General features: G+C 41.7%; 1 protein-coding gene across 1 annotated transcript in view; it reads right to left on the bottom strand.

Moving 5' to 3' along the window:
• Nucleotides 1–17,859, bottom strand: part of LOC134394556 (E3 ubiquitin-protein ligase RNF213-like) — a 101,812-nt gene that overhangs the window by 26,725 nt on the left and 57,228 nt on the right. Inside the window, exons 30-43 of the mRNA XM_063120118.1 lie at nucleotides 17,708–17,844; nucleotides 16,542–16,637; nucleotides 16,023–16,141; nucleotides 15,739–15,873; nucleotides 15,546–15,628; nucleotides 14,861–15,008; nucleotides 13,999–14,134; nucleotides 12,945–13,136; nucleotides 12,155–12,294; nucleotides 10,234–10,388; nucleotides 8,162–8,380; nucleotides 5,428–5,609; nucleotides 4,078–4,198; nucleotides 388–488 (exon numbers count right to left, since the gene is read on the bottom strand). Coding sequence (XP_062976188.1) covers nucleotides 388–488; nucleotides 4,078–4,198; nucleotides 5,428–5,609; nucleotides 8,162–8,380; nucleotides 10,234–10,388; nucleotides 12,155–12,294; nucleotides 12,945–13,136; nucleotides 13,999–14,134; nucleotides 14,861–15,008; nucleotides 15,546–15,628; nucleotides 15,739–15,873; nucleotides 16,023–16,141; nucleotides 16,542–16,637; nucleotides 17,708–17,844 — 1,964 coding nt within the window. The remainder of the gene's footprint in view (nucleotides 1–387; nucleotides 489–4,077; nucleotides 4,199–5,427; nucleotides 5,610–8,161; nucleotides 8,381–10,233; nucleotides 10,389–12,154; nucleotides 12,295–12,944; nucleotides 13,137–13,998; nucleotides 14,135–14,860; nucleotides 15,009–15,545; nucleotides 15,629–15,738; nucleotides 15,874–16,022; nucleotides 16,142–16,541; nucleotides 16,638–17,707; nucleotides 17,845–17,859) is intronic.

The following is a 17,859-nucleotide window of genomic DNA, read 5'->3' on the forward strand; positions in this document are numbered from 1 at the left end:
GGTGTTACTGATCCATGAGTAAATACTGAAATAATTCTGGGGTGGATTCTGTCTAAAGAGAGGCACCAAGCCATTTCAGCCCTGTCCTACTATGCCACTTGTAAATTGTCTCAATCTATCCTGTAGAGGCAGGATGCAAATATATTAAATAAACAAATAATTTTTCACTCCTCTACCACAAGGAAATGCATTAAATATGACCATTTGCACTTAAAATTGTTCATATGCAAAGATTCCTCTACTCATTTTGTGCAACACAGGGATTTGTGCAGTTTACATGTTGGTATGTTTTTCGGCTCCAGACAGAAAATTTATTCCAGGATTTAAGAATAAAGAGAAACTAAAACATACTCCCCAAATGTACCATACTTGTCCCCAAAGCATTACCTGCAAAATGCTAAACTGATAGCTTCCTTGCATTGGCATAGCACTTTCATCACAGCAGTGAATGTGTTATGAGTTTTGATGTCAGAATCCCACTGAAAACACTGAAAAGAACAAAAAGAATCCCATGACATTCCAGGCTTAAAGCAAAAACAATGGTAAAAGATCCTCAAATACAGGCAAAATATGTTCAGATTGGCATGCACAAGCTGTTTCAACAGCCTTTATTAGGTTGAAATGTTTTACTATATCAAGTACACAGAACAACCCTATGCATATCTACTCTGTGGGGCTAAATCCCACTGAGTTCAATATGACTTACTCCCAGGTATGTTTGTATAGGATTGTTAGCATAACCACCTCCATTTTTAACAGGAAACTGTAAAATCTCCATTGCACACCAAGCAAAATGTCATAATGCCCTGTATGAGAATGTCTCCTTGTGTGCATCCTTGTATCCTTCTTATCTAATATAAACAAGAATCCTGGCTCCAGTTTTATTCCAAGTGCTGTTGTGTCAAGGTTAACTTTTGTTACTTACTGTCAGGCCAAAGGTATTGTTCACAGGACTGTTTAGCATAATTAGCTATGCCCCAGTGTTATGTTCTGATTGGTTAATGCTGCTACTGGGCCCTGACCCTTGAAAGCTCAAATACTGTACCATATTCCCTATGTCTTTTGTCTGATTGCTCCCTTTGAAGAGACCAGGCCTTGATTACTAATCAATAAAGCGCTTCTGAACCCTCTGTCGCTGGAATGGTGGAGTCGTGCTTAAGGGCTGTTTGGATCTCATCCTTGGGTGAAAAGAACATTGATCTAACAGGATTGCAGGGCAATCCTAAGCATATTTACTCAGAGATATGTTCTACTGATTTCAGTGGGGCTTACTCACCAGTAACTATGTTTAGGATTGCAGCAGCCTTAATGATTTATTTTACAGTTTCAAGGTAGCTAGTAATAAAAAGCTTATTTTTTTATTACTAGCTATCTTGATACAATAAGTCAAAGGCAATGGAATTGAGCAGCAATCCCTCAGGTCACCAGAGCAACCAAAAACAGTGCCCCCAACTCCCATCCCTGGAAGATGGCTCAGAAGGATACCATGGTCAATAGTACTGAACTGTGTTGAAAGATCCAGCAGAGCCAACAGGGACACACTCTTCCTGTCCAGTTCCCCATGTAGACTGTCCATGAAGGCAATTAGAATAGTCTCAGCCCCAAAACTGGACCTGAATCCAGACTGGAAAGGCTCTGGATCAGGAACAAGCAACCTGAAGCTCTCCTGATATTTTGGATTACAACTTCCATAAGCCCAGCCACTACCACCTTCCAGCCAAGCCTCCTCGGGCCACCTTCACAATAGAATGGGCAAGAACAAGTGAGCACATGGATGTGTATCAAATTCCAAGCAATGTGTTCAGATCCTCAGGCTGAATAAGCTCAAAGCTATCCATATAAATGGGATAAACAGATACCATGGGCACATCACTGGAGCCTGGTCTAATTGTAGGGTCCAGTTGAAGTGGATGTGAGGTGTTTTTGTTGATAAAGCGTTTAGCAAATTGGTAACACTGGGCCACGAAAGGTTCCTCTTCTCCACTCTTGGAATTCAGATGTAATAATCCCTTCACCAGTTGAAACAGCTCCACTGTCCAACACTGAGTCAAGGGCATGATGGCTATATATTACTTGAGTATCAGAGGCAGTGTGCCCCTGAATACAAGTTGCTGGGCAAGATGATGGGGAGGGTGCTATTGCATTCCTGTCCTATTGTGAGGTTCCATAGGCATCAGGCTGGCCACTGTGGGATGCCTTCCTCACACCAATGTTTGACCTGGAATGGCTCTCCTTATGTTCTTATGAAGTCACTTGTGTTTGGCCTGACTCATCCCAAGTATTTCACTACCATTGCTCTAACATTTCTCCATGCCTTCCCTCACTGCCTTCAGCTCTTTAGATAATCAAAGAACTCAGGCCCTGCTCAGTGGAAGGGGGCACTTATTAGTGATTGTGTCAAATGCTAGAGCCACTTCTCCATTCCAGAGATTGAGAAGTGCTTCACCAGAGCTACCAGACAAGGCAGCAGGAAAATCTCCAGAGCTGTCGAAACTATATGGATCCATCAGTCTCCAAGGGCTGACCATCCTATGAGCCCCAGTAAGCCTAAATCCTATGAGGAAATAATCTCATAGGATTTAATAGGATTATTTCTCATAGGATAAATAATCTCATAGGATAAATAAGCAGAGTTATTTCAAAGTCCCCCACATTCAGATTCCCCCTATCTTCCTGTGCAGCCAAAATGAAATACACACTGTATCCTTCAACAAGGATGGAAGCAGGCATTAACGGAGATAGGATGACCATAGAAGTGATGGTCATCCTATCTCCGCTAACGGCCATAGAAGTGATGAAATGCTGAGCCAGAACAGTCAAAGGGCCCCCACAAGGACAACACCACCCCTGAGATCACCTTCACTAATACTGCAGGGGAAATTTGGGGCAGTAGAATGAGGGCATGGGACACCAACAGAATCCCAGTCGAGTCTTGATGGCCCACCACTACATGAACACACACAAGATTAGGGGACAACAGCACAGGGCACCTCAATAATGGGATGGAATAATGTTAAACCACTGCAACTCCCTGCCCCCAGATTTCACCTGCTGCTGCACCCAGAAATCTGGTGCACAAAGCTGAGCAACATTCTCCCCAACCCCTGATTTTCCAGCCAAATTTCCATCAGATATGTCAGATCAAACCAATCATCCAGGATTAAATCCTGGATGGCTGAAGTCTCTACGTTCAGTTCAGTGTAATTCAGCTACAGCTGCCCAGATTACAAGAAACCTTTCAATTGGGAAATAAACAGCACACAGATGTATGATCCTCATTCCCCTATTCTAGCCAGTTCCCATCCCACCACACACAAAGAGGTGCCATCCCACCTCCTCTCATTCACTCCTCCAAATCCACCAAGATAATATTGGGCCTCCTCAACTAAAAACATACGTGCAGCTGAAAATAATACATATTAAGAAATTGGGCAAAGTTATTCCTTTCCATCTCTTCAAGAAATAACAAGCTGCCGAACTACTGTGCAATGCCCAAATCTTCATCTGGCAATCTCACAAAGTATCAGCATTGAACTGCTTTTAATAGTAAGTGTATAGCTCTTATGGTGAGGAAATCAGCTCAAAAATGAATGTATTAAGAAACTGCGGGCAGAGATCACCGAGCCTGTCTCCCCACCACAACCACATCTACCTCCATAGCCTATCTTTTCTCAATCTCCATATCCCTGATAATAAGCAGATATGAATATCGACATAATGTATAATGAATACAGAACTTGGCATTTTTTGCTGCAAAATGTGACCAGAATACACAAAACTTTGATCTTAAGTCAGACAGTATAATCCTAAACATATTCCAATGGCTACAAGGGAATGTAGACCCTAGTGAATGGGTTTCAGATGGAAGTACAAGAATGAACAATGGCAACAAATTCCAAATATCTGAGACAGGAATTCTGGAGCTCTCAAGTGGGCATCTTGCAACATCTGTAAAGCTTAAGAAGAGACTCGCTTTCTGATCTGTTTCAGTCTAATAGTTTACAGGCCTGAGTCACATAAGGAAAAGATGCCGCTTAAAAAGTGGCATTTCCCATCAAATGAGAATCGGCTCCTTACATTTCCAAGCTGCATGGTGTACTTCTCTACTAGGTCCTTCACCTTTGGTATCCATGTTTCTGCTCCAAGCAGAACATGTTCCACAAACAGGGACACTGAGAAAACCCGATTCCATTGGCTCCTGTTTCAAAGAGAAAAACAAGTTATGGCTTATTTTTTAAAAATAAGAGAAGTAGATTCATCTTTGGTGGGAATATCAACAGGTCAAAACTTTTTGGTCAAGGGTTTTCCAAACCATTACAAACATTATTCATGTTGAAGTAGAAACTGATCCAGCACTGGCTCTACTTTCTATTTTTAGGAATGCCAATAGAAACATTATTCCCAAAGCCTTGGTCACCCATTTGCTGGTTGCAGCCAGGTGGGAAATTGCCCAATTCTGGAAAAGTGACAGAGCTTTTGACCATCAACGCTGGTTTGATAAGATTTGGAAACTAGCTTTAAATGATAAATTGACACAACATAGCAGGTTAGCAAGAGGAGAAATAACATCAGACACATTTGTGGAAAACTGGCTGGACTTTTTCACATTCATTAATATGAATCCTGGCGAACCTAGACCCCCAATGACTCAGGAATCCTTTTGGTCAGAGGTTCTAACTTAACCTGCATCTTTTTCTGTACCAAGTGCTTATTGAAGGAATGAACACCCATGCTTTTTTATCGTGGTGCTGTGGGAACATTTATACTGTTGTTGAGTGTTTTCTTTTACTCTGTGTGTTTATTGTATTTGTCCTTACTTGAAAATCAATAAAAATAGTATTAAAAAAAAAGAGAAGTAGGAAGGCAGTAGCTAGTTGGACTGAGAGACACAGCAAGTTGACTCTTGCATAATCAAATTAAGAGATCATCATCACCTTCAGCTGAGGCAAGTGACCTTATTTGCTTTGCAAAAGCCACTGCACTGTGAAAAGCATGATTTGGGATGGACCAGGACAATTGATCCAATTTCCAAGTAAACTGTAACGAAGGAGCAGCCCAGCATTGAGTGAGTGCAACAACATAGATGTACTATACCAATCCACATACAGATCTCTAGTTGGCTCAAAGGCCACATCTGTCCTAGCAAGACTCTAGTTGGGAAGAAACAGATCCTCACTGACTGCCCATTCCATATTCCTCTGTAGCTTCCACAACTGCCCATCACATAGATTTGGCATGTTACATTTTGAATAAGCATAACATATAAAACACATAACCTAGGATATGATGGTACCAGGGGGGACCGGGAGCAGGTGTCCGGGATGTGGATGGCCTAAATAACGATGTGACTGAAAAACACTGCCTTAAACATTAATGTCAATGGGAATAAGACTCAAACAGCAGTCTAAATTTGAAATTCTTACTTACTTGACTTCCTGGAGCAGTTGGTCACGTTGGCTCCCATTGCGTTGTAAGTAGTTTGCTGTACACACAAGTTCAATCGGCATTTGAAGTTTCTTTACCTGCTGGAGCCATGTTTGTGGCCTGCATTTCAACAACTTTTCTTCCAACATTTCCATGCAGGCTACTGCAGCAAGCACATCCAGTACCTAGGGCAATAAAGCATGAAGAGGATTTTGACTATAGACACAGACTGGAAGGAAAAAATACATCCACTTCATACCGATATAACTGAACAGCCTATTTTATGCCGTTTTAAATTAAACAGAATAAAGCCATCTCCCTTCCTGGTGAAGTGTAGACTAGCAGTGGCAGCAGACTCATTAACACAGCACCAAGTACATTGTTGGTGCTATATAAATAAATAAATAAATAAAACATCCGCCCTCCAAGACTTCTAGAACCTGATGTGTTCCTGGGTGATAGAGAGCTGGTGATCCTATCAAGGCCTGTTTTCATTCTTTAATAGTGAGATGCAAAGGGCCATCAACACAATTGTTCCAGAGGATCCTCTTTAGCACTGCAGAACCTATTCTGCCTTATGGTTCTCTGTGGAGTTGTTGGCAATGAAGCAAGCTGAACAATGACTAGACTGCAGGTGGCGGAAATCTTGTTCTGAAGCCGATCAAATACTGCTTAGAGCACATCATTGTGCCTACCATGCAAGCTGTGAAAAAGGCTGATTTTGAAGCCTCCACCACAGCCCTGAGCAGCCACCCAGTGGAGGTCTTTAGAGTGGTTCAGAAGTTGCTGATCCCAGAGGCAACACCATGTATTGGAATTGGTATTGGAAGAAGCATCAAATGTGAACTTGCATAGTATCCTATGTCACATCTTAAGTGCATGGAGACTTGTATAGCTTGACATATTGGGCAATCTACCAAATTGAGGGGTGTATGAAAATTATTATTATTATTTACATTTATATACCGCCCCATAGCCGAAGCTCTCTGGGCAGTTTACAAAGATTATTTTGCATTTATTGTTTATATTCTGAACCCATATTCCAACTATGTAATCAATCAAACTGCATGTCATTCTTTCATCTTGTGTCACCTCGGTATCCCCAGAATTCTCTATGACTGGGCCCTGAGTGGATCAAGATCACAACTTCAGGGGATGTGCATCAGGGAAACTCCTTCAGTGCTTCCATTTCTACCTACCAGGGTGGTCTCAGAGAGTTGTGTTGGAGAAGTACATCTTGACTCTCTGGTATATGTGCTACGGCACGCTGCAGGGCACGATTTTATCCCAATGTTATATAATATCAATATGAAGCCATTGGGAGCAGTCATTCAAAGATTTGGAGCAAGGTGCCATCACTATGTAGATAGCACCCAGCTCTATTCCTCTATAATATCTAAATCAGTTGTGGCTGTGCAAGCTCTGGACCAGTCTTAGATGCAGACGTAGGTTGGATGAGGGCCAATAAACTGTGTTTGAACTCTGGGAAGACAGAAGCAGTGTGGGTGGGTCACTGGTCTGGGAAATAGGTCAGCTGCCTGTCCTGGATAGGTTTGCACTCCCCCTGAAAGAACTGAGGTGGCCTCACTGGCTAGGAAAGGGTTTGGTTTTTTTTTACCAGCCTCACCTGTTATGCCAACTACAGCTGTTCCTGGACCATGACAGCTCAGCCACTGTGGTTCAGGCATTGTTAATCTCAAGTCTGTATTATTGTGATACACTCTATGTGGGGCTACCCTTGGGCTATCCCAGAAGCTGCAGCTAGTTCAGAATGCACTGACGAAGCTACTAACTGGGGCCTCGTTCTGACAGCAAGTTACACTCTTGCTAAAAGCACTGCACTGGATGCCAATAAGCTATCAAACCATGTTAAGTTGTTGTTGTTGTCAGCCTTTATGTTCCTGCCCAATCTCTGTGATCATCAGAGGGGTTCATTTCTGAGGGACGCCACATACTCCTGAGGTCCCCTCAAAAGAACTTGCAGTAGAGCATTTAGTGTTGCACCACCAACCCTCTAGAACACATTACTGAGTGTCATTAGCTAGGCCTCCATAGTTCTGACATTTGGACATCTTCTTAAGACCCATCCCTTCACACAAGCTTTCCCTGAAGCATAAACCAGCCAGCTATGGTCTATAGCATTCAGTAGTCTGTGTAGTTTTGCTGTTGAATAACTATTTATTGTACTCATTGTTATATTTTATAGCTGTGTTGATGGCATTACATTTTATGCTCACTGCTTTGACACCTCTGCAGAAAACGATATATAAATTTGAGTAATACATAAATTAAATCAATAATATGTTGGAATTTGAGTTTGAGCAGTATTCATACCGCACCATTCCTTAGTTCCATAAACAGGTCATGACTCTTTAGTATCAGCATCATATATCACAACTGAACTCCTTTCTGTTTATACTGACTATTGGTTTGTAAAAAAAAAACTTTCACATGCCACATTGCTTTCTGTTGGCAAGTCAGGATACATTCCTTCCACCTGCATTTTCTTCCTTGCACGCTAAATCTTGCTGTTGTCTTTATTAAATTTCATCATATTGTTGTACACAAGGACATGGAATATCTTCTCTACATTCTCACAGTAGCACACTTTAAAGAAGACTGTGTGACGTCTTGTACCTTTCCTGAAAGAAGTTCGTATTTCTCCTAATAGTTAAACACACACACACACACATCCTGGTAGAGCTAAATGTTATAGCACACCCAATAGAATTCCTACCATTTGGTGGCATGTGATGTTGCCTCCTTTCTCCACATGTTTACTGAGAGCTCCAAACACATCAGGGTACACAGCAAGAATCCGGGAAAAGTTCTGCAGCCGACTCTTAAACTGATGGTAACCAAGGTGGATCCAAGGGAGGGGCAGCACTGTCTCTTCGGCACTGGAAGAGGCTGACTTCATTTCCTCTATGCATGATAAGAGGGCCATTTGCAGCAACTGGGAATTTTAAACAAGGATTGAAATAATCTACAATTCATTTTAGTAATCACATGCCCAGTTGTAAAAATTTAAGTTTTTTAAATCTTTAAGAGTTGCTTTAATTTTATTTTCTCCAATGACCAAATGCTCATTAGGCCAACTTCATAGCAATCTCAGTTATGGCACAACCCTATGGGTATCGTAAGCCCCTGACCTCAGAGGATTACGAGAATGCTATGCAGAAACAGAAGTTCCTTGCACCTTCCTCTTTGCATTTCACCTAGATGGGCCATTTTGCCCATCTAGTGGAAGCTTCAGGGAGGGGGAGGGAAGGAGACTGGGGCAGCAATAGGAAAAGGCATAAGCCAGCCGCCCCGGCCTCCTCCCTTCCCCGCCCCTAAGAACACCCCTGTCCCTGTCCCTGTCCCTGCTCTCAGTTTTGCAAGTGCGGGGAGGTAGCCAGTGCAGTTCTCTCCATGCGGGCTATGAGGGGGAGGGGAGTGTATTTCCCTGGCTCCAACAGCAGAGCCATGCTTCCAACCTTGTATCCAGGAAACCTAACAATCCTATGCCCCCACCCCTCAGATGTGGTCTAGAGGACATAATATTGCTCCCTTACAGTCTCTTATGTAGTTGAGGCTTTTTTCTAAAACAGTTTAGAATTCAAAGAAAAACTGCTTCAGTACCTAATGCTTCTTATTTATGTTTCAAGTATTTGGAAAGGCAGATTACTATCTTAGAGATATCTTAGAGATAATTAGCTACCAGTCATACCCAGTTTCTGGTAGATAATACAGCACTCACCTCCTGAGCATATGGCTTAGCGTGTCATGTGAGCCATTCCTAACCACGGGTTAAACATGCTCAGTAACCATTTGCAGCAAAAGAGTTGGCAGCCTAACCATGGCTTAGCGTGTTGTCTGAAAAGGCCCAATGTGTGTTCCATGCACCTAGCCATCTTTTATTGCACACATGGGCAACAGTGGCCTAGGAGCACAATGCAGCCCTTGGAAGCCTTCTGTGTGGTCCATGCAGGCCCCCAAGCTGCCATCACCATCTAATTTGTCCCCTGGATGGAATGAAGGTACCGCTTGTTGGCACCGGCCTTATTGCTGCTGCTGTCCTCAGATGAGATGAGAATATGCTCAGGCAGTCCTTGCTTGTCACCACCAGCTAGGCTACCTACATGACACTCACTACCTACCAACACTGCCACAGCTGGAGTCACTGCAGTGCTCGTGGCTACGGACTCAAATGCCAGAATGACCCTTGCATTCTGGGAACTTTCTCCTCATCCGTTTTGTGAAGCGTGACTGCTGCTGTCACCACCAATACCCCTTCAGCTCTGAGTGCTGGAAGAGCAGGTCGACTGAAGTGGATTGATCAGCCGAGACCATGAGGAGTTTCACCCTAGTGATTGCTAAAGGAATGCTCTCTTCCTTGCCCTTCACCATGTCAATTTTGGGGGGGAACAGCTCCTCTGTTTTCTAAAGAGATTCACTTTCCTTCCATTCTTACTCTGCAACACCCTCCGCATACATTAGGTGCTTTGCTTTTCCTTCAATTGTGACTTACCCATCACAGCACAGCACAGAACAACCCCCACCCCCCAGGACAGACGCCTCTTCAGGATCCAGGATTGGTAATGATTTTGGGGAGGGGAAAATGGATGATGTTCTGGGTAGGATATGTGTGTGAGGGGTGGGTGGGTAAATTAATTGGAGAGGATATGGTTTGGGTGAATAATAAAACATTGTGTATGTATATGTGAGGATGAGGCCATCCTCACCGCCAGCCATGTCCACTGGCATGTGACTCTTGATCCAATGCTGCAAAAAAGCCGTCCATCCCCATCTTATTGCAATACTTACATTTAGCTCCCTAGGAGAGGCCACACCCATTGCCAGGACAATAAAGTCTCTGACATAATGGTGGAAAAGGATGTCTCTCTGTTCCTCAGAGAGACCGGCAATATATTTCCCCAGTGGCGTCTGCTGAAAGATGCCTATAAACTTCTCTGCATGGCCTGCAAGACAAGACCACAGTGGGAAAATTTAGCTTAGATGAAATTTAAAATGGTAATATGGGACTGCTTTAATAGGCAAAACATGCTGACCTTCCCAACTTCTTTTTTTAATGCCGCAGCCCACTGATTTGTTACTTTATTGTTTATTGGTAAAGCTTCTCCGCTAACTATCCAGAAAGTCACTGCACCAGATCTGAGAATCAATCTCTCTGATTTTAGTCCTAGAAAAGCAATTTTCTTTAAAGCAGCTGACAAGTATAGAAAACTAATGTTTTGGACTTCAATCCAAGACATTCTGAGATATGCAGTAATTTTTTTAGCAAGACCCTTTGCCTATAGCAAGCTGTTTTAGGAGGATATATTAGCCCTTTTATGGCTATTTTCACAAATCATGACAAGCTCCTTTCTGGAAGAAGCCTAAGATCCCAACTAATGAAGATTGGTTCCAGAAGATCTGGGACACAGTTCATATGATAAAATTGACTGATTTAAGAAGATATAAAGAACAAGGTTCTGTAAACAAGTTTATTCCGAATTGGTCATTTTTTGTAATGTATTGGAACTCTAAATACATGGATGTTTCGAGTCCTTATGTTATATTTGCAATGTTGTAAGTTCCCTTTCTTTTCTTTTTCTTGTTTTAGGAGGATATATGAGGATTTGGAAATGGAAGATAAAAACTAGAATATGCTCAGGGGGTAGCCATCTTATATATAAATTGTGCCATCCTTGTTCTATGCGCAGTTGGTCCAGGGATCGAGGAAAACCTTGTCTTAGAATTCAGTATCTTGTAATCTAGCTGAGTAATGTTTTCTACAGATAAGTAGATGTTGGAGGAATGGTTTACATATTTCCAGATATTTATAAAGTGGCAGTAGACAAACATGAGAATGACCACTAGAGAGAAAGGTAGCTGAACCATAAAACATTCATCAGCAAAGAATGGCACTGTTATTCTACCCTCATAACAATTCAAGTACAGTCTACGCTATAACTATAGCCTAGCTACAGTTATCCATGCTCTGATAACCTCTCGTTTGGATTACTGCAGTGCGTTATACGTGGGGCTGCCTTTGAAAACGGTCCGGAAGCTCCAGCTGGTACAAAACAGGGCAGCCCGTTTACTAACAGGGACTGGCTGGCGAGATCACATTACGCCAGTCCTTTTACAACTTCATTGGCTGCCAGTCCAGGTCCGGGCCCGATTCAAAGTGCTGGTATTGACATTTAAAGTCCTAAACGGTTTGGGGCCAGGTTATTTGAAGGAACGCCTCCTCCCATATGTACCTACCCGGACCTTAAGATCATCTACAGGGGCCCTTCTCCGTGAGCCCCTGCCAAAGGAAGTGACGCAGGTGGCTACTAGGAGGAGGGCTTTCTCCGCTGTGGCACCCTGGTTGTGGAATGAGCTCCCCAGAGAGGTCCACCTGGCTCCTACACTGTACTCCTTTCGTCGCCAGCTGAAGACCTTTTTATTCACTCAGTATTTTAACACTTAATTTTAACTCAAATTTAAATTATACTGTTTTAACTCTGTATTTTAACCTTATATCAATTGTGCTGCGTGGTTTTATCCTGGTTGTGCTTTTTATATTGTATTTTGTATTTGTATTTTTAACTTGTTGGTTGTTTTATGATGGTTTTAATTTTTGTGAACCGCCCAGAGAGCTATTGGGCGGTATAAAAATGTAATAAATAAATAAATAAAATAAAAATACGCTTTCTAACAAGAGGCCCTATTTGCCATTTTCTTCCTGCGTTCCCACCTTCATTGCCTTTAAGATATTGAGCATGAACTGAAAGATCTTCCAAATAATCCTTTATCCTCCAGCTGAAGGGCATTTCATTGCCAGCATTGGTAGATAACTCAAAGTAATTCTGCACCAGAACTGTCTCAGTTTGGGAGCTGGGCAAGACACAAGCAAAATAACATAATTACGAAGTTAGTAGAATAATTCAGCAATCAAAAGCTCTATAGTGCTTTTTAAAATAAAAAAAAATAAAATAAAAATGCAAATATCTTCAATTAAAGTATAGGCAAAGCATGGTCTGTTTTAAAAAGACACTGAAGTGGTGAATGTAGGATGACTTGATTACAAGATAGAACTGGTGCGAGGGCGATCTCAATACCTCATTCCAGAAGGCAGGAATGCAGTGTGGTCAGTGTGCTTGAGGAACGCCATCATTTACATAAAGATACCATAAAACAAATCAGTTCAGACCCTCAGAAGAACAGACTGAAAAAATCTGTTAATTTTTCTGACAGGTCTATTTATCATATCCTTTGATTCCAAAGTTTGGTGAATTAGCCAGAGAGAATCCTTCCATTTTTTAATCTTTCCAGTTAAACCACCATTAATAAGAATATGACAGGATCTGTGTAATGTAGCCATGTCCCCTGAGAAATAGGCATCATGGCTTACTACTGGCATGTATCTGCCAACTGAACGAATAATGTATATGCCATTTTTTCAAGTGGAATCAAAAAGCACATTCACCATTCGCATTTAACAGAAAAAAAGTGTTCGTAATTATTCCCATCTTTATGCAGCTTACCTGTTCTGATTCATGACATAAGGGATGTTAAGAAGCCTCTGATGACTAAAGATGAACATCCACAGATCTTTCACACAATTTTCTGTTGTTGGTCTGACCAGTAGGTCCAGGTTACAGTCTCTGTCTAGGACAGAAACCATATAGGCTAGGAATGGAGTCACCACACTCTGGACCCGCTTCCACAGGGTGCGTCTGCAAGTATCAAGATAGTCAAAGAGTAATAATTACTTGTGATTGTCAAAAGGGATTGGTATCAAGGTTATATAATATGCTGTCAAAACTACAAGAGCAGGAGACAGGGATCAAGGAAAAGGGGGGAAACGTTTTAACATCAACATATCAAAAGGATGCATGTTCTAAAGAAAGGGAATATTTCTACAGGATAATATACTTATGGTATTTAATACCATGTAGCAGACATGCAAAAGGAGAACATGTTTTAATGTAATTACGATCATAGAAAAAGGGATGGAGGTGTAAATTGCCTACGGCTTGAACGGTTTTACTGTTAAGTTAGACGGACCGGAAGCATTGAAGAATTAAAGGATGATTGCAAATGTGTAGTTTCAGCTCAGATCCTAACAGAAAAAAATTGGGAGGAGGAGGACAAGACATATTATCTCTAAGAGAATGGGATAATAATATTTGGTATAGAGTATTAATGGGTATGATCTCATATCATTTTAAAATGCTATCAGCTAAAGCAGACAAAGATCCCTTGGAAGGTCCAACAATTACTGGCACATGCATCTGTAACTTTAAGAACTCAGTTCTTATTAACAGTTTTGGTTACAAACTCACATTAGTAACACACATTTAAATGCACTGAACTAAATAGGCTGCACATGGAACACTGAGGCTTCCTCTATGTCCATGAAGCCCTTGAAAAGCTACTCCTGAAGCTCGGGTGTGTGTGTGGTTCAATACGGTTTGTGAGGCTACAGTGAAGTGAGAAACTGACAACCCCTCTAATGAGTGTATGGAAGTATCTTACAGATGTGCACATGGGGTTCTTTGAATACTGGCCTAAATTTTTATTTTGACCAATTTATACCTGAAAGTTCCTGCTTCCTGGAGGGCGTTGAGGTTTGATGCCTCCCGGAGCACCCAGTGTCCCATGGTGTAAATATTCTCCTCTTGCTTCGTCAAAAGGTGAAAGAGACGGCACTTTGTTATCTTCAGAAAAGAGACTGAAAAGCAACCAAAAATGTGTTGATGCTCCTTATGGCTAAATTTTGAGTGTTGAAGCAAGACAAAAAGTACTTCTTTCTACAAGACTGATAGGAAATTTAGTCAGATTTTATCATCAACATCTGTCAGGGTTTCCTGATCTTCTGATTGACTGTCATATAGAAATGATAAATATGCATTCTATTCTGGAAGACGTTCCTAAGAACATAATAGGAGAAACCTGCTAGATCAGACTAGAGACCTGTCTAGTCCAGCATCCTCTTTCTTACAGCAGCCAACCAGATGCCTATGAAAAGACCACAAGCAGCACACAAGGACAATAGCCCTCCTGCTGTGCCCCAGCAACTGCTATCCAGAGGCAAAACCTAACAAGGGCTGTACACCTCCTTGGAATCGCTGTTGCGCCATGGATTTTGCCACCAAAATTCAGCAGTAGCAAAAAGGGAGGAAATCTACTTTAACCTGGTGCATTCCATACGTGCAATTTTTGAAAACAAGGTACACACTCCTGGCATACTTTGTATTGAAGTAAAATTGACCCTTTTTTGCTGCTGTGGGCCAAATTTTGACGGCAAACTGACATTTTTCTGCCACTGTGGCAAATTTGGTGGTGGCAGTGGCTGCCAAAATAGTTATCAAGCAAATTTACATGACTATCTTCTTGGAAGGGCTTGCCCTAAAGCATCTTCCATTTTACAAAGCCAAGTGCTTTCAGTCATTCATACCTTTCAAGTCATCTTCCTCAGATAGGAGACTAAGCAGGATTTCAATTCGCTTAGTGCTACGGCTCTCAACTTCATTTTTATCCCTTAGCATTCCCACAGCACTTTGCACACAGCTCTTTAGGAGGATAGTGGTGTCCAAGGTTTTGGTCTTTCCAGGCATAGCAAAAAACAAACAAACCGTATTAGTATCCTAAAATAACACAGACCAAAGCCAGCAAACATTCCCTCTCCAAAAGGTTATCAATATAAACAAGTAATGACTCTTTTGTCTGGCAGCCAGTTTAGGAGACAAGGTATGAGATTCCACTTGCAGCCAAGAAGCAGACAATTTATCTGCTTGGAGAAGAGCAATCAGAATCTGAAACAACAAGGAAAAGAAGCAGTGTGGATATCCAGAAGGGAAGAAGGAACAGACACCATTGTCACTGCTGGACAACAGCAGCAGGGCAACTGGGAAAGTGCTGGTAGTGTCTTGATGAAGTGTGAGGCGGAAGTGAGGGGCTAAACTTGGAATATGCTGTCTCAGCCTTCTATCAGTTGAAAAAGTATACAGAAAAAGTTCCAACAAAACAAGAAAAATCATACCCTTGGAATTATTTTATGTTTGTCCTCAGTATCAATATAAACAAATGCACTCACTCTTTTCATAAATAATCAAATTAAAGAGGGACACACTGGAACTTACAGCCAATGTTTCTGTTCTGGGTGTTGGTGAAACATCTACCTCCATCTCCTCTTCCTTTTCTTCCACTTGCTCTGCCACCACAGCTGCAACAATACAGAAGGGATGCAATCTGTGTTACTGGTGAGCTTAGGCACACTGGGAATTTCTACAGACTAACAGAATTTGATGCTACAGGATTTACTGAAATATTTACATTCACGGTTCTCTGCAGAATTCCCTGTGTCTTCAGAAAACAGCTGGCTGATGGTGACATTTCTCAGGATAGTAACATCGGAGACCATATCTTTTGATCTCCTTAGATCATCAATGTGCACAGACTTCCACAACCCTAGCAATAGATAGCAAGATATTTCAGGAATGCAACTTGCACCAACAAGGGAGCATCTTTTAACAATTCTAGCGCAAAAGAAGCAGGAACGAAGCTAACTATACAGAAGCTCAGTAATATTCTACATCCTTGTACAAAGGGCGCCCTACCTCCATGAAATCCCACATAGGAACTTCCTCCTTCAACTCGTGATAGTTTAGTGATGAAGAAAACAAACACGGAAGCTTCATTCAGATTTATTTTGTTGATTTCATTAACGGCCGAGTATCTGCAAGGAAACGGAAACCGTTGCTACCAATGTCATGCAGTAATGGAGGAGACCCTCAATGCCTGTTATGAGAAGTTTCCATTTAATCAACATCCCCCTTTCATTATTTCAACATTTATATGTCTTACCACCCAGCTCATTGCAACACACATTACTAAGATGGCTACTAGGTTCACATAGCTCTACAACAATATAAAATGCAGAGGTCTTTCTCAGCCATTCATTCTTCTTTGAGATGGTGAGGATTGAGCCTAGGAGTTTCTGTGTGCAAAATATCTCTATATTCACAGAGAAGGTGTAAAAATCAATGGTTAACTTAACTATGACCATTAACCATGTACTCAGTGCTGCTCTAATTAAGAGGTTGGAAAATACACATGTACTCTAACATGCAACATACTTGGCTGAGGCAACAAGTTGGGCACTGAGAGATCCATTTTCAAAGTCTGTCTGAATAATCAGGATTTTACTTCCAGGGGTAGAATCAAAAAATGTCCTAGGAGAAAACACCAAGAGATGACACAAAAATGGTTAGATACGTTTTGACTTTTCTGGTGAAGAGAGTGGATCTCTGCTATCACACACTTTACCAACCTGTATAAAACAATACAATATAATTTCCCATAAATCCCAGTAGCCTGAAACAACAACATAACCTTGTTCTCTATTCCTTCATTCTATTCTAAAATTATATCATAATATGCAATTTAGTCCTTGGTTTGGCAACATAGTGCCCTCAGACACCACTTTGTCCCCAAGCACTTTCCTTGGCGCCTGCCAAAATCCCGTCCCTCCCATTTTTTAAGAAATTTATTTTTAAAAAAATACTATGGGCAGCGGCAAGGAAGCAGGAGCTCTGCCTTCTACCACACTGTCCTTTCACTTGCCGGAATGCCTCTGGACCTTATGCGGGCTAAGGACATTTTATAGAGACAAGTAAGAGGGCAGGGCAGCTGGAGGCCAGAGATCTGCTGCTTTCCAGCTAGCCAGCTAGGAAACACTGAAAAGATAAGGCATGGGAGGAATAAGTTGCTGCCAGGTAAACTTGGGGAGTGGTTTAGGAGAGCCAGTGGAGGGAGTGAGGAAGGAAGGAAGGAAGGAAGGAAGGATGTGTGTCTGGTTTGTGTATGGTTGCAGTGTGGTGTGTGTAGTTTGCAGTGTGGTGTGTGTAGTTTGCAGTATGGGGTGTGTAGTTTGGGGTGATCTTATTTTGCATAAAATTATTTTAGAAGAATTTATTTAGAGATGACTTTGGGAAATTACCTTGCCTTTCTGTGAAATACGTGTTTTCTAGAAGCAGAAAACTGTGTAAGTCTGTTTGTGTTGGTCTTTTACCTATGCCAGTTTGTCTCCCTGTGAATGGGTAGGGTCTTTTACAAAAATAAATTGTGTGATTCTCCATAGCCTATGGCATTCATTTTGTTACTCCCCACTTAACAACCATCTCTTGGTGCTGACCATAACATTTTACCAAAAACCCATATGTGCCCATGAGCCCTAAATATTTAGAGACCCTATTTGTCTATAAGCCTTCTAGACTAAAAAAAGAAAAAAGCAGCAACTCACCGGATTTCTTTCAAAAATGAATGTTCTGTATCAAACTGTTGCAAGAACAGAACTTTGAGGCTGTTAATACTGCAATGTACTTCTGCCTCAAAAGTCTCTGTGTCCGCTGCTGTCAGGAGCCTGGAGAAAGTAGTAATCTAAAATGGTAAAGC

Source organism: Elgaria multicarinata, chromosome 3, assembly GCF_023053635.1.
Source record: "Elgaria multicarinata webbii isolate HBS135686 ecotype San Diego chromosome 3, rElgMul1.1.pri, whole genome shotgun sequence".
Classification (NCBI taxonomy): Eukaryota; Metazoa; Chordata; class Lepidosauria; order Squamata; family Anguidae; genus Elgaria; species Elgaria multicarinata.